This window comes from Ambystoma mexicanum, chromosome 8, assembly GCF_040938575.1.
Source record: "Ambystoma mexicanum isolate Mex_15411 chromosome 8, UKY_AmexF1_1, whole genome shotgun sequence".
NCBI classification, from domain to species: domain Eukaryota; kingdom Metazoa; phylum Chordata; class Amphibia; order Caudata; family Ambystomatidae; genus Ambystoma; species Ambystoma mexicanum.
In genome coordinates, this window is record NC_090929.1 from 156,434,987 (window position 1) to 156,454,652 (window position 19,666).

At 45.8% G+C, this 19,666-nt stretch overlaps 1 protein-coding gene across 1 annotated transcript in view; it reads left to right on the plus strand.

Moving 5' to 3' along the window:
- Positions 1 to 18,302, plus strand: part of PSMD5 (proteasome 26S subunit, non-ATPase 5) — a 257,327-nt gene extending 239,025 nt beyond the window's left edge. Inside the window, exon 10 of the mRNA XM_069609535.1 lies at positions 17,670 to 18,302. Coding sequence (XP_069465636.1) covers positions 17,670 to 17,927 — 258 coding nt within the window. The 3' untranslated portion in view covers positions 17,928 to 18,302. The remainder of the gene's footprint in view (positions 1 to 17,669) is intronic.
- Positions 18,303 to 19,666: the final 1,364 nt, after the last annotated feature.

Here is a 19,666-nt window from a genome sequence, read left to right on the forward strand (position 1 = left end):
TCCTGCAGCCCTAGAGTTGGGTGTATGCGAGTTGCTTGCGGACTGCAGAGAGATCCTCGCCAAGGCCAGGGTGTCGTCAACTTTGAAGTGCTATGGTCACCAGGGGAAACGTTTCGCTATGTGGTGCTGGTCGCAGAAGATTACCCCACTGAGGGTTACGGCTCTGCAAATTCTTCCATATTACTTTCCTTGGCCAAAGCCGGCCTGGCGCACGCTTTTATCAAGGTGCATCTGGCTATCTCCCGCTACACCAGGCCACCAGGAAAATCTTTGCTGTGGTGTCACAGACTATCAAGGAGTTTCTCAAAGTACTTTCTATCTTTCCCGCCGGTGAAGGCTCCTGCCCCGGCGTGGGAGCTAATGTGGTTCTGACGAGGGTCATATTTGGGGGGGTGGGGTGGTGGAATGCGCTTTCGAGCCTATGCCCTTTGAGCCTATGCATCAGGCCCCTCTTGTGGAAAACCGCTTTCTCCAGCATTGGATCTTTCATGGATTCACATGCTTAGAATATTCCCCGTCGTCAGGCTGGGAACCCTCGGTACATTTATAAAGCCGTTTTTCCATAGGACACAGAAGTGTCAATTTTTCCTATCTGTCGTTTTGGGCTGCTTATGCGTGCCCCAATAGGACATAGCGGTATAAATGCCCCACCCCCGCGGCTCCCTTCAGATTTCAACTGTCTTCCAAGTAGTGGGATCACCTTGTGACATCTACTATTTTACTAGGTTGTTTTTTCGCTTTTTCCTAATGTCTGTGAAAGCTCTATTTCGTCCGTGTGCTACATGCGGATTAAAAAACGTGTACGAAGGAGATGGCCATATGGACTGTATATATTGTCTCCACCCTCACCAGTCGGCTGACAATTTTGACATTTATAAAGGCTTCTCGCAGAAGATCCTCAAAGAACAAAATAGATGGCTGGTGGCTTGGTTGAACGACTGAGCGGGTGCGTATCCTCCCCCCGCCACCCTCCCCCGTCCCCGGAGGTAGGCTCCATGCATAGCTTGGCCTCAACAGCTAGCTCTCCAGGGGTTCCCCGCCGATCCGTATCGGCCGAACCTCTGGCGAAGAAAGTGTGTTCGATGGCGAAAAGCTCCTCGGAAAAACATTCCACGAGGGAATCTTCATCAAATGAAAACTTCATCCTCTTCCTCCTCATCGACAAAGGAGAGTAAAGACCTGTTACGATCCTCCTCAGGTGATCATCATAGCTCATCCTCGAGTTGAGATCCGTCAAAACACACATCGAGTTCAAAAAAGGCAGGCGCGCCTCAAGATTCCGTACATCACCCGTGTTGTCGACGGGAGTTCGATCGTTGACGCCCTCACTACCATTGACGCAGATCGTATCTTTAGTGGTTCTGCCGAGTCATGTGGCGGCGACGACAGCGACTGTTGAGAAATTAACCTCGACGGAGGCTCCGCAGGAGGGCTGGCGACCGGAAGTGTATGACCCGGTTTTACCAGAGACCCTGTTGCAGCAGGAGGCAGCTTTTCCATATCATCCGTGGATGAGGAAAGTGAGTCAGTTGTTGGGCCTATGGAACTTGGATTGCAAGGGGTTAGCTCTCTGACTCTTTCGAGTGGTGTGAGTGTCCCAGTTACAACTCCATTACTCAATCCTCAAGCTGTTTTATCCCTGGAGGTTTTGTCTACTCTACAAACCTTGAGGAAATTGGATGCAAAGTTACCTCAGGTTACTGCTCCGGCGAGACATACCACACCAGTCGACGATGAGCCAGGCCCTTCCCATCGGCCGGCTCCTATGGCGTCGATGGCGGTGCTGGTTCATGAAGACCTTCCATGCCTGCGCCCGGAGGAAGGAGAACTACCGGAGTCCGAGTCAGAAAGAGAATCTATATCGGATATATCGTTATCCCCTTGTAGGGCCCAGACTTGGGAGGTGGAGATGGAAGCTCCAAGAAGCCCTGCTCAACCGTCACCTCCGAATGACATTGATTCCTTCCACACAATGATGGGTAAGGCTTGTACCAAGTTTGGTCTGGCCCAGGAGGAGGAAAAGAGACTGTTTCGAGGGGATTGGGTCCTCCGACGTATTCCATATCTCTGACATGTAATCACCACAGCTGTGGTCGGACCATCCCATCGAAAGAACGTTACCAGGTAAGAAAGTAACTTGTTCTTCTTGTTTTATCATATAGGAAAGAGGAGAAAATAGGTATTTTCGGTTCCCATTTTGGATCATGTATGGCAAGAGGGGCTACGAACAATGCGTCACCCGTTCTCAGAGCCGGCAATTAAAGGTAGACTGGAAAAGAAATGTAAGGCTCCTGAGTCTACTCCAAAATGTTTGTCTTCTCAACCTTCTCCAGAGTCATTGGTATCGGCGGCTGCTGCAAGAAAGACAAGGTCTCAACATAAATGCACAACTCCTCTGGAGAATGAGGCCAGGAGACAAGATGCCTTTGGCAAGAAGGTGTTGTCGGTGGGGGCAACAACGGTGAAGGCGGCCAATTCTCTAGCTATTATGGCGAGGTATGACAAGATGTGGCATCGTTTAGCACCCATACTGGAACATCTACCGGGCGAACATATAAAATCTGCGATGTTACTTGTTCGTGAGGGGGAAGAGGCTTCCAATTACTCAAACATTGCCGTAGATCTGGCAGAATCCGGCTTTAAGCAAATTAAAAATGAAGTGGTTTTGAGGAGACGGGCCTGGCTCAAATGCACCAACCTTCGACCAGAAGTACAATATAAAGTGTTGGATATGCCTTTTGAAGGAGAACACCTATTTGGGGAGAAGATGGACGAGGCCTTGAAAGGCATGAAAGAAGACTGACACAGCACGCTCTCTTGGGGCCCTCCAGAGTGGCAGAAGTTTTCATTTGTTTTGCCCCTTTAGAGGAGCGTCAGGAAATTCCCGGTTCTCGTCATCCAGGGACCGTACGTTCAATAGACCGTCGTACTCCTCTCAAGGCTACAGGCGGGCTTCTCAAACCGCAAGAAGACATCGAGATTATCAAGCCTCAAGAAAAAGGGGAGTTTACTCATCGTCGACGAAGGACAATCAATCAAAAGACCAGCAATGCCGAGTTTCAGAACGTCCTGGGAGGCAGGGTGTCTCACCGTGTCGACGAGTGGGAGAAGATAACATCAGACCGGTGGGTATTGGACACAGTGAATTTCGGCCATTCCTTACAATTCAAAATCAAGCAGTCGCACATTCCACTAGTGTTTTCGGCTCAGCCCCATCTGCAGATTTTAAAACAAGAAGTAGTACTTATGCTACAAAAAGGGGCTATAGAATTGGTACCTGTGTCAGAGTGAGGTCAAGGAGTTTACTCCTGATACTTTGTTGTGAAGAAACCCAACAGAAAGTGGCATCCCATTCTCGATCTTCGAGACCTCAACAAAACAATAAAAAATCTGAAATTCAAAATGCTCACACTTCAGGAAGTGATCCGGTCTATTCAACAGGGGGATTTTCTGGCGTTGTTGGATCTCCAGGACACGTATTTTCATATACCAATGCGTCGACACAAAGTTCCTGAGGTTTGTAGTCGGGCAGACCCACTACCAGTTCACAGTGCTCCCATTCGGATTAAAGTAATCTCCCAGGACTTTCACAAAGTGCTTAGCCCCGGTAGCAGCATGGTTAAGAAAACGGGGTCATCGTGTTTACCCTTATCTGGACGATTGGTTGGTGAGGGGGTCGTCCCCTATAAAAACACAAGTAAGTCTAGAAGCCACCATGCAACTTCTGCGATGACTAGGATTTGCGGTCGATTTCGAAAAGTCCTCCTTAACTCCTTGTTTTTGGGTGATGAGTTCGAAACTCAGTCAGGATTGGTGAAACCATCTGTGGAGAGGATTCACAGGCTCAATCGGCTGGCAAAACAGTGGAAAGTCAACACCAGCGTGTCGGTAAGGAGATTTATGGCGATATTGGGGGCCATGGCTTCGTGTATCCCCTTGGTAAACAACTGTCGCCTCTTCATGAGGCCAATTCAAGAATTCCTGGCAGACCGATGGGCCCAGAGCCAAGTGCTTTGGTCGGACAAACTGACTGTCAACAACGAGCTCCTATGAGCACTTTGATGGTGGAAAGTCTTCGAAAACCTATCCAGAGGGATGCCCCTGCAGGACCCGGTGTCATGACCCACAGGACGCGCCCCTTTTGGTCTTCCTGGTCCTTATTGCAACGGGCCTTGCATTCCCTGACACTACCAACATGGCCGTCCAGCGTGACACGCCTTCCGCGGTCTATACGTTGGACGCAACGTATTCTACTAATATAACGCACCCCCGCAGCTCTGCGCGTCTCAATGCTATTGCCAAGTAGCGATCAGACGTGTGCTCTGTAGTTCGCTGTATTGCTTTCCTGGTTCCTAGCTTTTCTACTTCCATTCCTTGCCCCTTTCCCTTTTCTCTTGCTTCCTGGACTTGTGCGCCATCAGCACGTCTTCTTCGTTTCCCGGATTGCTGCATCCCGGAATCTTAAACGCACGCTGGAGTCGGAACAGACTCGCTCAGCCTTATTCAAGTCCAGGTCTGTCCGCAAGAAGGCACCGCCCACGGAGTCCAGCAAGGATCGGTCTCAGGTGAGAAGGGGGGAACTCTGTGACACCTGGAGTTTCACATGACGATAGTGACGGATGCGTCTCTGACTGGATGGGGAGAGCATCTGGGCTCTCTTCAAACACAAGGCCTGTAGTCGTCGGAGGAGTCAGCCCTTCATATCAACGTGCTGGAGTTGAGGGCAGTACGTTGGGCCTTGAAAGCTTTTCTGCCGCACATAAAAGAATCAGTGGTGAGAGTATTGACCGACAACGCGACAACAATGTTCTACTTAAGAAAACAAGAAGGTACTCGTTCCAGAACTCTTTCGACCGAAGCTCAGGAAGTATGGCATTGGGCTCTACAACAAAAACCTATAGTAGCCTACCATCTTCCGGGAGTAAAAAATGTACAAGCGGATTCTCTCAACAGAGAAATGGATCAGCTACACGAATGGGAATTGAATGAGCAACAGTTGTCTGAGATTTTCAAAAAGTGGGGACAACCTTCCCTGGTTCTCTTTGCGACTAGGGAGAACAAGAAATGCGTACAGTACTCCCAGCAGATGGCCGCAACTCGATTTGCTGGGGGAGGCATTCTCCTTCCCGTAGACGGACAAGTTTCTGTACGCTTTTCCCCAGTTTCCACTTATACAATGGACACTGCAATGGATTCACAGATACCGGTGTCGAGTAGTCTTATTGGCTGAGACAGGCGTGGTTCTCCGACCTGCTCCAGCTATCAATAGCGCAACCAGTGAAGGTTCCGAACCTCCTGTCCCGGGACAAGGGAACAGTGTGGCATCACGATCCGATAGTCTCAACCTGACAGCCTGGCTCCTGACTTCTCGGAGTTTGGTACCCTAACAATTTCATCGGATTGCTTTCAAATTTTACAAGCCGCACAGGCTCCGTCAACGAACACTTTGTATGCATGCAAGTGGAGGACATTCTGCATGTGGTGTAAAGATCAACCAGGTTTAGAGCCTCTGAATATAATTCCGGAACAGCTTCTTCCATATTTGCTGCATTTAGCACAGAAGTTTATCCTTCTCATCGATAAAGGTTCATCTGGCTGCCATTTCGAGATTCATGCGTAGAAGGCATTCATCACCACTGTTTAGTGATAGGCTGATAAAACATTTTATGAAAGGCTTATTTCCTACTTTTCCCCCAATTAAAAAGTTTCCTCCGAACTGGAGTCTTAACCTAGTGTTGATGGGACTAATGAAAGCCCCCTTTGAACCTATGGCTTCTTCGGCTATGAAATTCTTATTGCTTTTTTGGTGGCTATCACTTGAGCACGACGACTCTCGGAGATACAAGCACTAGTCATTGATCCTCCATACTTGAGATTTTTTCAAGACAAAGTGGTGTTGGCGACCAACGCTCATTTCATACCGCAAATTCCTACGGTCTTTCATAAACATTCGTCGATTGTACTACCTACATTCTTCGCGACTCCTTCATCGGTCACGGAAAAAGCTCTCGATTCATTGGATGTGAAAAGGGCTCTAAAGTTTTACCTTCATCGTACGTAGCAATTTAGAAATACGAGACAGCTGTTTGTGGCTTATGGGCCGTCGGCAAAAGGAAAGGCGATCTCAAAACAAGGACTAGCTCGATGGGTCTCGTCGACGATTGCCTTTTGTCGCTCGAAAGCGGGGAAGCCCCTGAAAAGGCGTCCGAGAGCCCATTCCACGAGATCAACTTCATCTTCGGCGGCGTTGTGGGCTGGGATTCCGCTGGGAGATATCTGTCAGGCGGAATCCTGGTCGGTGCCACATACATTTACCCGCCATTATTGCCTCGAACGGCAGCATGCAGGTGATGTACAGATGGGGCGAGCAGTTCTACGTCATCTGTTTTCAGTGAGGTAAGCCCTATTCAGGGGAATGCCATTTAATCAATCTATATAACTTAATGTATATGGTGGTGGTTCTTTTTAAACCAACGTGTAAACCGAAGTTTTAAAAAAAAAAAGAGAATATATGTGCTTAGGATGGTATTGGTTTGCACACTGACAAATCAGGAGTACTGCTATACAATCTATTCTAAGCATGTGAATCCATGAAAGATCCAATGCTGGAGAAGGGAATAGTTTCTTACCTGTAACTCCGTTTCTCCATTATTGGTATCTTTCATGGATTCACATGCGCCCGCCAGCCTCCCCTGTATGCAAAATATATATATATATATATATATATATTATATATACCCCATTCTACTTTGGAGGGGTTAAAATCTGAAGGGAGCCACGGGGGTGGGGCATTTATACCACTATGTCCTATTGGGGGCACTGTGACAATGTGAATGCATGTTATAGGGTTACATTTGCCGAGGTATAAATCCAGGAAGTCCTACATGTATGGGCTTTCCTCTGTTTTCTGTCTCTGCTTATGGTTGCCAGGAGACAGGCCACGAAACGGAGAGCGAGGAGAGCCGTTACATCTGGGATTACTGATCGAGAGGGAGAAAGTGAAGACAGCAGTTAAAGGTTGCGCCGTTGCGCGAGTTGTTTATTTGTTTTAATTTACAAGTGATCGTTGTCTCTTGCCATCGAGAGGAGATCGTCGCCTTGGATCTGTGTGGACGGAGATTGAGCGGGGAAGGTGAACGGTGAGCGATCGTAATCGCCTGAATTTGAAGAGTATGAGAGGCGGCCGGAAAGCACCGAGCCGCTCTGAGGCGAAACGAAACAGAGAAGCCGGAGGATCAAACAGAAGTCCGTGAGTAGAAGTGGTGCTGTCCGGCCAAGTACCTCCCGAGTAATCCCGTATGTTTGAAACTGCATGAAGCAGAAGACGGGTAAAGGAGCTTCTAGCTGCACTATAAAAATGTTCGTTTGAGTACAGGAGTGAAACGTTCATTCAACCATCAGCCACTAAAGAGGTTTAGATCCAGACGACTGCTGAAGGTGCCAGGGGCTAAAAGTCCAGAGGGGTTTTCTGTCGTTGAAGAGCTGAACGAAAAGTAAAGGAAGGGAAGGAGTCCAAGAACTATAGCGAACTAGTGAAACTATCACACACACCTTAGCTGTTATAGGAGAAGGAGACGTGTTGCTACAAGGCACACATTTATACCAAGAATATATATATTGCGTGAACTTTAACACTGTGGTTCTGAATATATTTCCGCACATCAAACTCTGGGAGCAACATTTTTCTTCGTTCTAGAAAGCAGAAGCGACAACAGAGACTGTAGAAAAGAAGCAATCAAAATTGTGCGAACCGAATGAGGAAAGGTAAACTCAGAGAAGAGTTGAACCTTAAAGAAATTCCAGGGACAGAGGAAAAAGAGAAAGAGTGAAGTGTTGCAAGTTGAAAAGAACAGAGTATAAGAAAGCGAGAAAGATGCTATAGGAACACTAAAGAAAATTACAACTTACCTTGAACGTTCCAGACTGAGCTTCGAGAAACGCTATACCAGGAGTCTCACCTTGAAAACGTATCCTTTTCTAAAAGAAAGAGAGAAAGAAGCTGTTAATAAAGAATTGGGTTCTCTTTCAACCCAACCTACCATTTGTCTCAGTTATTTATTTAACATAACAGGTCATTCTTTACAATTTGTGTCAGTGGAGTGGGATCCTGAGAACGCCATGGAGGACCTTATCAAGACATTGACTGAGGGACAAACAACTACTTCAGCAAGCTTTGCAAATGCAGAACCAACAGCTGACAGGCTAGCCTTTCAGCAGGCGTTACAGATGCAGCAAGCCCAGCTTCTTGAAGTTACAAATATCAGAAACAGCCCTCAAGTTCCCACCTCCGTTTTGCAAAAATACTTGGCTGGGGAGGACCCAGCTCATTTTTTCGTAAACTTCGAAAGGGTGGCTCAGAATGCACAGTGGCCCGCCGGGAGATGGTGTCATTACATCGCACCATTGATGACCGGTGAAATGCAGTGTGCTTTCCAAGCTCCGAACCCCACTGGCGATATCAATTACGCTGACATGAAGAAAGTGGTGTTGGAACGAATGGGACACGATGATGAGACTTATTGAATTAAGTTTAGAGATACCAAGTTACTCGGAGAGGAGACACCAAGGCAGTTGTATTACAGAGTAAAAGAATTAGCTGAGAAGTGGTTGCAGCCTATTATGTCTTCCCCTGCAGAAATAACTGAGAAAGTGATCCTAGAACAGTTTATTGAAGCTCTGCCATCCCCGTCCAAAGATGGGTTACACAACACCATCGCCTATCACTGTCCGAAGTGGTGGATGTGGCCTCCGCTTATCAGAAGACAGGACATGGGGGGAAAACATTGTACTATGCAACAAATCCTAAACTTCATGCCGCTGTGAATAAGTCACGTCACAACCAAGATGGCCACACTCAATGTTGAGAAAACCTGAAGGAGAAATGATACGCTCCAGGCCTAATAGTGAAGGTCCTATCAACTATCGTCAGACTCCGACAGCGGTTTGAGGACCCCAGTATTTCAATTGCGGTTAGTGGGGTCACCTTGCCAGGTTCTGCCCGAAGAAACCAAAGACTTAGCCAATGGATGTTGGTGTTCTTGAGTCTCTGAAGGAAAGTGAAACCTGTGAGCCGATACCAGGAAGGCAGCCACACAATACCTGTGTACATGTGAAGCGGAGGTAGATGGAAAACCCACCATCGCCTTGGTCGATTCGGGAAGTCTACAGACCGCCGTGACATCGGAGCTGGTAGGTGAAGGATATTGCTCATCTGGGGAAATGCCTATCAGATGTGTTCATGGGGACGTAAAGACTTACCCTTCAGAGAAAGTTCAAATAAAATTGGCAGGGGAAACTATGAACATGAGGGTGGCCATATTACCTGTTTTGCCCAAATCCCTATTAATTGGGTCCGATGCACCAAAGTTCTCCAAGATAGTCCACGAAATTGAGAAGAGCTGGTTGGAAACGGCCCCTTTTCATGAAGAGGAAATACTTTCCCCACCTCTTAAAAACACAAAAGAGTAAAAAGATTAAAAGAATGCGATAAAGGAACTGGAAAATCAAAAATGCTTGCCCTGTCGCAGTTGACTGGAGACTAGATGAGGACGGGGATAGTTTTAGGTCAGCTCAGAATATAGACCCCTTGTTACAATCTGCCTGAGAACGTGCATCCGAAGAATCTCCAGGGCATGGTCCCCACTTTGAAGCAAAATGGGTTGTTTTATCAAGTCAATTCCAAAAAAATTCTACAATACTGTTTTAGAAGTCGCCCATATACAAGTTGGAGAGGGTCATCTAGGATCGGAAAAAGACTACTAAAAAAAATACTTGATAGGTTCTATTGGCCAGGAGTGTACAATCAAGTGACTAAATTTTGTCAATCCTGCGAGGAGTGTCAAAAGAAGAATAGAGCCAACGTGAAGAAGGCACCCCTACAACCGATGCCTATTGTTTTAGAACCCTTCAGCCGTATAGGGATCGATATCATAGGACCCATGGAACCAACAAGGAGAGGCCATAAATATGTACTTGTGATAGTGGATTATGCGACCAGATATCCAGAGGCCACTCAGCAGATCTGTGATGCGCTGATTCCCTTTATTGGGAGAGTCGGAATACCTTGTGAGATTGTCACCGACCCTGGTTCAAACTTCATGTCCAATATCCTTAGGCAAGTCTGTGAAACCCTGAAAATTGAACACGTAAAGACAGCAGTTTACCACCCGCAAACAGATGGCTTGTTAGAACGCTACAATCAAACCATCAAGCAAATGTTAAAGAAAACTACCAATCCTGAAAGTAAAGACTGGGACAGAATCTTGCCGTGGATATTAATGACTTTAAGGAACACTCCTCAGTCATCAACCGGCTTTTCACCATTTGAGTTACTGTTCGGAAGACCGGTTCGGACTCTGCTAGACATCCTGAAGGAAAACTGGGAGGAACAACCAGAGCGTGAAATAACCCTCAGAGTATGCCTCTCAGCTACAAGAAAGAATTGAGAAATTACAGGCGGTACCTAGAGATAATCTTCTGCAAGCTCAAATAACCCAAGAGAGGTATTACAATCAGAAGACACACTTACGAACTTTCAAAGTGGGAGAACAAGTGTTAGTACTACTACCCACGTCGGAAAACAAAATGCTGGCAACTTGGAAGGGACCATATGAAATACAAGAGGTTCTAGGTCCTTTAACCTATAAAGTGAGACAGCCTGGGAGAAAAATACCATATCAAACGTATCATGTAAACCTACTGAAGAAATGGACTCCTACAGCTCAATCCGTTGACATGATAAGTTTAGATGTGCCACCAGAAGAGCATTTTCCAAAGTTCAAGGAGAGAGTAGGGTTAGAGGGCCTGAACATTAACCTGGAGTTGACGTCCATCCAGAAAAAAGAGTTGGCTCATATGTTAGAAACATTTTTGGAAATATTCTCCTCCCTACCAGGGAAGACTAACCTAACTCACCATCGGATTGTTACCAAACCCGGAAGTATAATAAGACTCAGACCGTATCGAATACCAGAAGCGAAGATAAAGGCCTTGAACCAAGAGGTTCAGGAGATGTTGGAGATGGGGATTATTGAGCCCGAAACCAGATGGCAGTGTGAGGTTCTGCATGGACTTACGGAAGTAGAATGAGATATCCAAATTCGACGCTTACCCCATGCCAAGGATCGAAGCCCTATTAAACAATCTAGGGAAAGCCAAGTTCCTGACTACCATTGATTTGACCAAAGGTTACTGGCAGATCCCGTTGTTACCTGCAGATAAAGAGAAGACCGCATTTGCCACTCCTACCGGGTTGTATCAATTCACCATATATCCCTTTGGTTTACATGGGGGCTCCAGCAACGTTTCAAAGATTAATGAACCACATCAGAGGACATGAACAATATGTTGGAGCTTACCTTGATGACATCATAATTTACAGTCAGACCTGGTCAGAACATCTACAGCATTTAAAGAATATACTCAAGACCTGGCTGGTTTGCACATAAATCCTAAAAAAAAAACCATGTTGCCACCTTTCACACCAAATATCTAGGGTACTATGTGGGCCAAGGATTAGTCAGACCACAGGAAGAGAAGGTAAAAGCTATTAAGCAGTTCAAGTTCCCGGAGTCTCCAAAGCAAGTCAGAGCCTTTTTGGGGTTTGTTGGTTATTATAGAAGGTTTATCCCACTTTTTTCTACATTGGCCGCTCCACTAACAAATTTACTCAAGAAAACCTTGGTAACTAAGAAAGAGTGGCAAACAAACGAGACTCTACAAGCTTTCAATGATCTAAAACAGGCGCTAACCACTAAGGCTGTTCTCCATTGTCCGAATTTCGAAGCCCCATTCTTCCTTCAGACAGATGCCTCAGGTACCGGCATTGGGGCGGTGTTGTTCCAAAACCAGTGAGAGGAGGAGAGGCCCATACTGTTTATAAGTCGCAAGTTATTACAACAGGAGTTGAGCTATCCAACAATAGAAAGAGTGCATAGCAGTCAAGTGGGCCATTGATGCTCTACGGTATTATTTGCTTGGAAGAGAGTTTACGTTGATAGCGGATCACGCTCCCTTAGTATGGCTTGCTCGTAACAAAGACTCCAACCAAAGAATATTCAGGTGGTTCCTTTCCCTACAGCCCTTCTCTTTTAAAAGTATCCACAAACCTGGGAGGTTACTAACACAGGCTGACTGTTTATCCAGAGCCGAATCCCTTCCCGAGCGTAAGGGCTTAGTAGAGGGGGTGTGACAATGTGAATGCATGTTTAGGGTTACATTTGCCGAGGTATAAATCCAGGAAGTCCTACATGTATGGACTTTCCTCTGTTTTCTGTCTCTGCTTATGGTTGCCAGGAGATCGGAAACGAAACTGAGCGAGGAGAGCCGCTACAGCTGGGCTTACTGATCGGGAGGGAGAAAGTATAGATGACAGTTAAAAAAAGGTTGTGCCGTTGCGCGAGTTGTTTATTTGTTTTAATTTACAAGCGATCGTTGTCGCTTGTTATCGAGAGGAGATCGTCGCCTTGGATCTGTGTGGGCGGAGATCGAGCGGGGAAGGTGAACGGTGAGCGATCGTAATCGCCTGAATTTGAAGAGTACGAGAGGCGGCTGAAGCCGGAAAGCACCGAGACGCTCTGAGGCGAAACGAAACAGGAGCCGGAGGATCACAAGGAAACAGAAGTCCGTGAGTAGAAGTGGCGCTGTCCGGCCAAGTACCTCCCGAGTAATCCTGTATGTTTGAAACTGCATGAAGCAGAAGACGGGGAAAGGAGCTTCTAGCTCCACTATTAAAATGTTCATTTGAGTACAGGAGTGAAACGTTCATTCAACCATCAGCCGCTAAAGGGGTTTAGATACAGACTGCTGAAGGTGCCAGGGGCTAAAAGTCCAGAGGGGTTTTCTGTCGTTGAAGTGAAGTGAAGTGGTCTAAGAACTATAGCGAACTAGTGAAACTATCACACCCCTTAGCTGTTATAGGAGAAGGAGACGTGTTGCTACAAGGCAAACATTTATACCAAGAATAAATATATTGCATGAACTTTAACACTGCGGTTCTGAATATATTTCCGCACAAGGTAAACTCTGGGAGCAACTGTTTTTTTTTCGTTCTAGAAAGCAGAAGCGACAACACACTGTAGAAAAGAAGCAATCAGAATTGTGCGAACTGAATGAGGAAAGGGAAACTCAGAGAAGAGTTGAACCTTAAAGAAATTCCAGGGACAGAGGAAAAGAAAGAGTGAAGTGTTGCAAGTTGAAAAGAACAGAGTATAAGAAAGCGAGAAAGATGTTATATGAACACTAAAGAAAATTACAACTTACCTTGAACGTTCCAGACTGAGCTTCGAGAAACGCTATACCAGGAGTCTCACCTTGAAAACGTATCCTTTACTAAAAGAAAGAGAGAAAGAAGCTGTTAATAAAGAATTGGGTTCTCTTTCAACCCAAACAACCTACCATTTGTCTCGGATATTTATTTAACATAACAAGTCATTCTTTACAGGCACGCGTAAGCAGCCCAAAACAACGTAGATGGGGACACAGAAGTGTCGATATTTTTCCTATGGAAAACAGCTTTATAAATGTACCAAGGGTTCCCAGCCTGACGACGGGGAATATTCGAAGCATGTGAATCCATGAAAGATGCCAATGCTGGAGAAATGGGGTTACAGGTAAGAAACTATTCCCTTCCTTGTGGCCATCACCTCTGCCAGGAGGTTAGGAGAGATCCAGGCCCTTTCCACGAATCGAGGGTGGTGCTGCGGATGCACCCCTCTTTCATGCCGAAGGTTCTGTCGGAATTCCACCTCAACAAGCCTGTTACGTGTGTTTTTTTTTTTTTTTTTTTTTTTTTTTTTTTTTTTCCTTCGGCTGAAAGGGACTTGCGCTTGCTGGATGTTGCACGTGCCTTAAGTTCTACATGGCATACGCAAAGTTTTTGGAAGACTTCACAGCTGTTGTGAGCTTTGGTCCTGTGAACCATCGAAAGCCCTTGTCCAAGGCTTCCATCTCAAGGTGGCTTTCTGGCTGCATCATGCACTGTCATCGGTTGGCAAACCGGCCGTCCGAGCGATCGCTCCGACAACGACGTTCAAGGCTTTTGTGCCCCTGCTAGGCATCTGCAGGGCTGCTACGTGGCGGTCCACGCACACCTTCACGAAGTTCTACTGTGTCGACAGGGATTCCATGGAGGAGTCCAGAGTCGGCCAGGCAGTGCTACGCAACCTGTTGGTTTGAGGGGAGTCTGTTACGGAGGTAAGAGTTCATTGCTTCTGTTGAGCCTTGCCACCTCCCGTGGTTATGTAATGTTTTTCTGTTATGTGTTCTTTATTCATGAGCATGTCAGTCCATGCCAGACCCCCTGCTGGAGAAGGAACAAGTTACTTACGTTGAACTATTGTTCTCCGGCATGGTTCTGGCATGGATTGTCCTCCCTGCAACCCCTCTGCATTGCATCTCTTCTTGGTCATACTTCCACTTTACGTGCTTACCAAATCTGAAGATGACTGTCAGCGGAGGGGTTTTAAGGGGAGGACTGTCATTGAATGGGGGCAGTACGACCCAGAGGATAGTGATTGGTTTAAAGGAGAAATACAGTTTGTAAGTGAACTGTTTTTTTTCTTTTATCAAAGATTCCCAGCCTAACGACGGGGATATTCATGAGCATGTGAATTCATGCCACACCCATGCTGGACAACGATAGTTACAGGTAAGTAACTTTTCCACCGTTTGTATCTTTCATAGTCACATGCTGCGCCCCACCAACTCTTCTGAGCTCAATGTGTAGGTTGAAAATACATTTTGTGGGATAAGTTTACATGTCACTTTACATGAAAAAACAAGCAATAGTTTTCCTTTGTTGCCTTTGGCCGCTTCTATGCCTGTTCGCCGGTTTTGGTAAGCCAGTGGTCACATGCAAGCACTCATGCCAAACCTGGTAGTTTCATGGATGTTTTCATGTTGATTTCCACAGGCCCCCCAAAAAAATGCTGTTTGGGGAGCCATAACCAAAATGATCTGCTTTGATTGCTGAGATTTCAGCATACACAAAGTCCCTTCCTGGAACTGGTGCATACTTCAACAATTTTGAAAATCTAGTCTGCCAAACCCAAAAGATTTATTATGGGAATTTTTGATGTGGACAGAATTCCCAATTTATTTTGGCATTTGCCTTTTTTTAAAAAAAGAATCTTTGAACCTTAACAGTGGCGTTCCTAACATTTGTAAACCTCACATCGCCTTTAGAAGTAGTAACCTTGTCTCTGTTTTTCCCCACACTATGTGTAATTAATTATATGTACGCTTTTGTCACACATTGTTTCGTTTAAGGGATGTTATGAATGTTTCTTTATCTATAGAAATACAGCAAAAAGGCTTTTTTGAAGACACATCACCAGTTGTAACTCTGGCACGCACTGCTCATAACACCACTTATACCAACACGGCCTTTGCCCATGCCCAGTGGGCATTTTGCACCGGGGAGTTGCCATGGGTGCTGGTTACTTTGGCCGAGCCATAGTATCTGGCTATGCTCTGAGCCCTCCAGAGGCACTAAGTGTTTGCTTCCATGTCCTGCAACCATGGCCAGTGTTGACTGTGGCATGGCTTTTGTCCTTGGGCTGGACTCCTGTACGTGACCTTGTAGTAGCCACTTAAGGGAGTCTGACTCACTTGCCTTCTAAGTGGCCACTGGCCGTGTCCCGCAGCCACAGCCTGTGTCCCTATGACAGGGTGATGACATTTGGCCATGCCCTTCAACCTTCCGCCCAACCACTGCCCCACCCTGTGTCCTGCCCTGGCCTCCTCTAGTGGTCAATGACCCCATTAACAGACATGGGCCCTGCCAAGCCCTAGAAAGTGCCCCCCTTAGTCACATTGACCCCCAGTGGTAGCCATCGGCCACCACTGCTCCATGGGTTATTTCTGCCTGTGCAACAGTATGGTGCCCCCTAAACCAAGTTGTCGCATTTTGGACATTTTTGCAACACATTGTCAGACTGAACCCTGCTAAAAAAAAATACACAAGCCACCTGCCCTCTCAAAATTGTCCCCAGTAAATGGGCAGATTGGCACTTGAACGTTTTTTATTCTTCTTTCATTTTCGTGAATAAACCTAGAACGGCACCACGGTTAGTGCTATTTCTGTGGAGAGTTCAGTTTTACCAGAACTACATTCTCTATGTATGCTACATGCGTGCCATAAGAATCTTGCAATACTCTTGTCTGCTCATTGGACAGGGATGAAGGATCAAACCGTGCATATGCTATTGTACTCATTCTTTTAATACGAACGTCTTTGTGTCTTACTGAGGATTCATCAGCCTGATGACGATGAAAGTATTTAAAGGACATGCATCTACTATTAAAGATGGGAGGGCTGGCAAACCGTGGTTACTGGCAATTCATGTTTTGTGTTGCCTGAATGTTGACAATATAAGCAGGCTGTTGATGTTTGATGTGCAGTTGTGTATTGAAACATAAATAATACTATGTACAGCCAGATTGTTACAAAAATAGTTGCAACATTTCCCTGGTCTCCAGTGCCATTACTATATGGATAACCTGGATTTATCTGTGGGCCGATTTCCAGGTATGACAGAGTAAGTGAATTCCCGCAAATCTGTTCATTTAACAATCTTCCATGCAGGAACACCGGTTTGGCATAAACGCTGACAAACTCTGCCGAGGAGCACGTCTACTAATATGCCTGACCTGCTACTGCCAAGAAATGATACATTGGTTTGCTTTCCTTGACGATGCATGCCATGAATATCTGGTAATTTCCCAAAATGTACCACCTGCCCTTGGAACTCCAGATTATCCAATTCTCATAAAACTTCCCTGCTCTCCGGCCTTTAACTAGGTTTTCAGGGCCAATACCTCTAGATATGGCCCTTGGGCTAAATCTATACACCTTAATCATTGCTTGTGTGAGGAGTCGTCCACATGCAATACGACTTACTTCTGAAGTACCTTCTAGTACACAGGACGTCCTTCGTTCACACCTCTTATGTTCTATGAAGAAAGGTCAGTAATCTCTATTCTGCACATTGCGTGTATCCATGCACAAATGGGGAGGGGGATATGACCATCGTAGATTCTTGCATCCTCAACCTCTGTCTCCCTTTCATGTTCTTGGCCTGAAAGAAACTTACTCACTTACTAAACAAAAATGTTCATGTAGGAAGCACAACATGGATATAACATTTTGGCAATATACCCCTGATTGTCATGTGGTATTTACTGCAGACGATACTTACAGCACACGGTTCTATGTCCTTTCATCGCCGTTTATGTCAATGCCTGGCACTTAAACGTGTACATTATAGCAAAAAGTGGAACATTTACAGTGCATTTTCGCATAATTGGAATTGGGAGTCTGTCAGGGGCTTGGAAGTTCTTGGCTCCATGATGTGCATGATACAGTGTAAGAACATAACATATTTGTTCCAGTTCACAATCTAATGTTGCATGGTTTACTGCCCATTGGCGCAAGGCGCTTTATAAATGACAAATACGAAATTACAGGGTTAAAATGTACCCCCAATGCACCACCACGCACAAGTATTAATCATCAGGAACGTGACCCGAAAGTGCACACTTGCATACTTGTCTTAACAATGTTTAATTAAATTGGATGACCCCCTCTAAAGTCGTATACCATTAAAGGGTCTCGTTTATGTTGGTGGCACAGTAGAGTGTCTCGAAATGACACCTTTTTGTTGTTGCAGGCTATTGCAAACCAACCGTGGGCCCAGAGGCTGATGATAAACAGTCCCGGATTTGTGGAATACATCATAGACAGACGAGTGGACCCAGACAAGCCTTCCAAAGATGCCAAATTCGAATTGGTGAAAGCACTTGTTAATTCCACAACAGCAGCAGAAACCTTTGGGAATCAGCACTACTTACGACTGCGGGCTTACCTGCGAGATGGTCCGTATTATGTGAAGGCGATTTCCACTGTTGCAGTGGATGGCGCAGAGTAGCAACACATGCTGTCTGCTTTTCCTGAAGCACTTTGAATGCTCTGAATGGGGAGAAATGGCTTACTGCGTCTTGGTGCTTGAATCTTTCTCTCTAGTGTGAGATGGCTCTTGTAGAGTCAGTATCCAGGGGACAGAGTAATTGACTTCTTCCAGCGTCTCAGTGATTTCCATTTCAGTAACTGTTTCGCATCAAAATCTATTGCTGTGTTGGGACAAAGGCCGCTGTTGATGCTTGAGCTTTTTTGCTGAGATGGTGTGAACTTTCTGCATTCAAGATTAAAACCATTGCTAGTCGGTCACTTAATTGTTGATTCAGATTTTGCATTTTCTTATGAGTGTTGCACCAATTTTACCAAAATAAAAAAAGTAGCTGCAGACTCATAGTAATGCTCTTCAGGTAAAATATTGGCTTTCTAAGTAATTGTTAGATGTACCAGGGTCATGCGTAATCTGCAGTGGTTTCTTGTATTGAAACCTAATGAATGGGTCTGCGTTGTTTGCTCGAGGCAGATGTGTTTGCATTTGTTAAGCATTGGCAAATCCTATGGCATTGAATATTGTATAATGTAAATGTTTTCTATGGCACCTGTATTGCCGTCACATGCTTACTTAACTTGCATTTCATCAGTTTTCCAAATTAAATCGCAATGTACTTGCACCATTTGCCAGGCATTAGCATCGGCTGCCCAGGCACTGGTTTCCAGGTTTTTGCTTGCTGCGCTCTGCATTTGGAAAGGTATACAGTGTTCATGCTTTTCCCCATACCCTTCCTGGCTCACAGGGACCGTTAGCCAAGTTGGGCAGTAGGCAAGTAGGGGAATGCACTCCATTAGCTGCAGGAGATCAATACTGCTGCCATACCTTGGGCTGCAGGTTCCTTGCAGACCCAGCCTCTCCCTGCTCGGCTTCATGCAGCCAACACTATAGACTGCGACTGCTCTTTGTTGAAAGGGTGGGTAAGATGATTAAGATACTTTTTGCTGGGCAGCAAAGAGGGGGTGGGGGAGAAACTCCAGAAAGAGGGTAAGACATCTGAAGTGGATGAAAAGGTTTAGCTGTGGAAGGATTTGTCTGCAGGCTCCTTGCACCTGTTCCCACATTGAAGGCTATGCTAGTCTTTATGCCAACAAACACCCACTCATTTACTTTGCCAAGTTATATAGCCAGAAGGTGTGTTCCACGAGTATGGAATGGATGGTATGTCTCTCATTATTGCCAAAAGGGTCACAAGTATGCAGGAACATCATTTTAGCGTATAGCTAGTACGTGTGAAGGACAATGTGGTTACGGAAAATAACTCTTTTGAGATGTTTGGAAGTTGGGCAAGTATTTAATTTGTTAGTATTTGATTGGTTGCAGTGTGAGTGTTGTAGTGAACTTGCCAGGTCCATCCAATTGTCTATAAAAAAAAAAAGTTATGGGTGGATTTATTCCATTGAGGGTGGTCCCTGATGAACAAAGAAAATAGAGCTTAGGTACCATGGATGCTCTGTTTAGAGAGCTGCAAGCTTTGGCTCAGAAAGGCCGTGTGGGCGCTACAAAAACAGATGCTATTCCCTATGTTGACTAATGGTGGTAGGGAGGGATTCTGACATGGAAGATGCAGTGGCATTTTGTGAGGCATGTGCTGGTAGGGGAAGCACCCGTGTGGTGTGCCAGAGTCCCTGAAAGGTTCTTGGTGAGAAGGCGAGGAACTACCATTAGACTAATAGGGCATAGAGTGATTAAAAATGTTAATA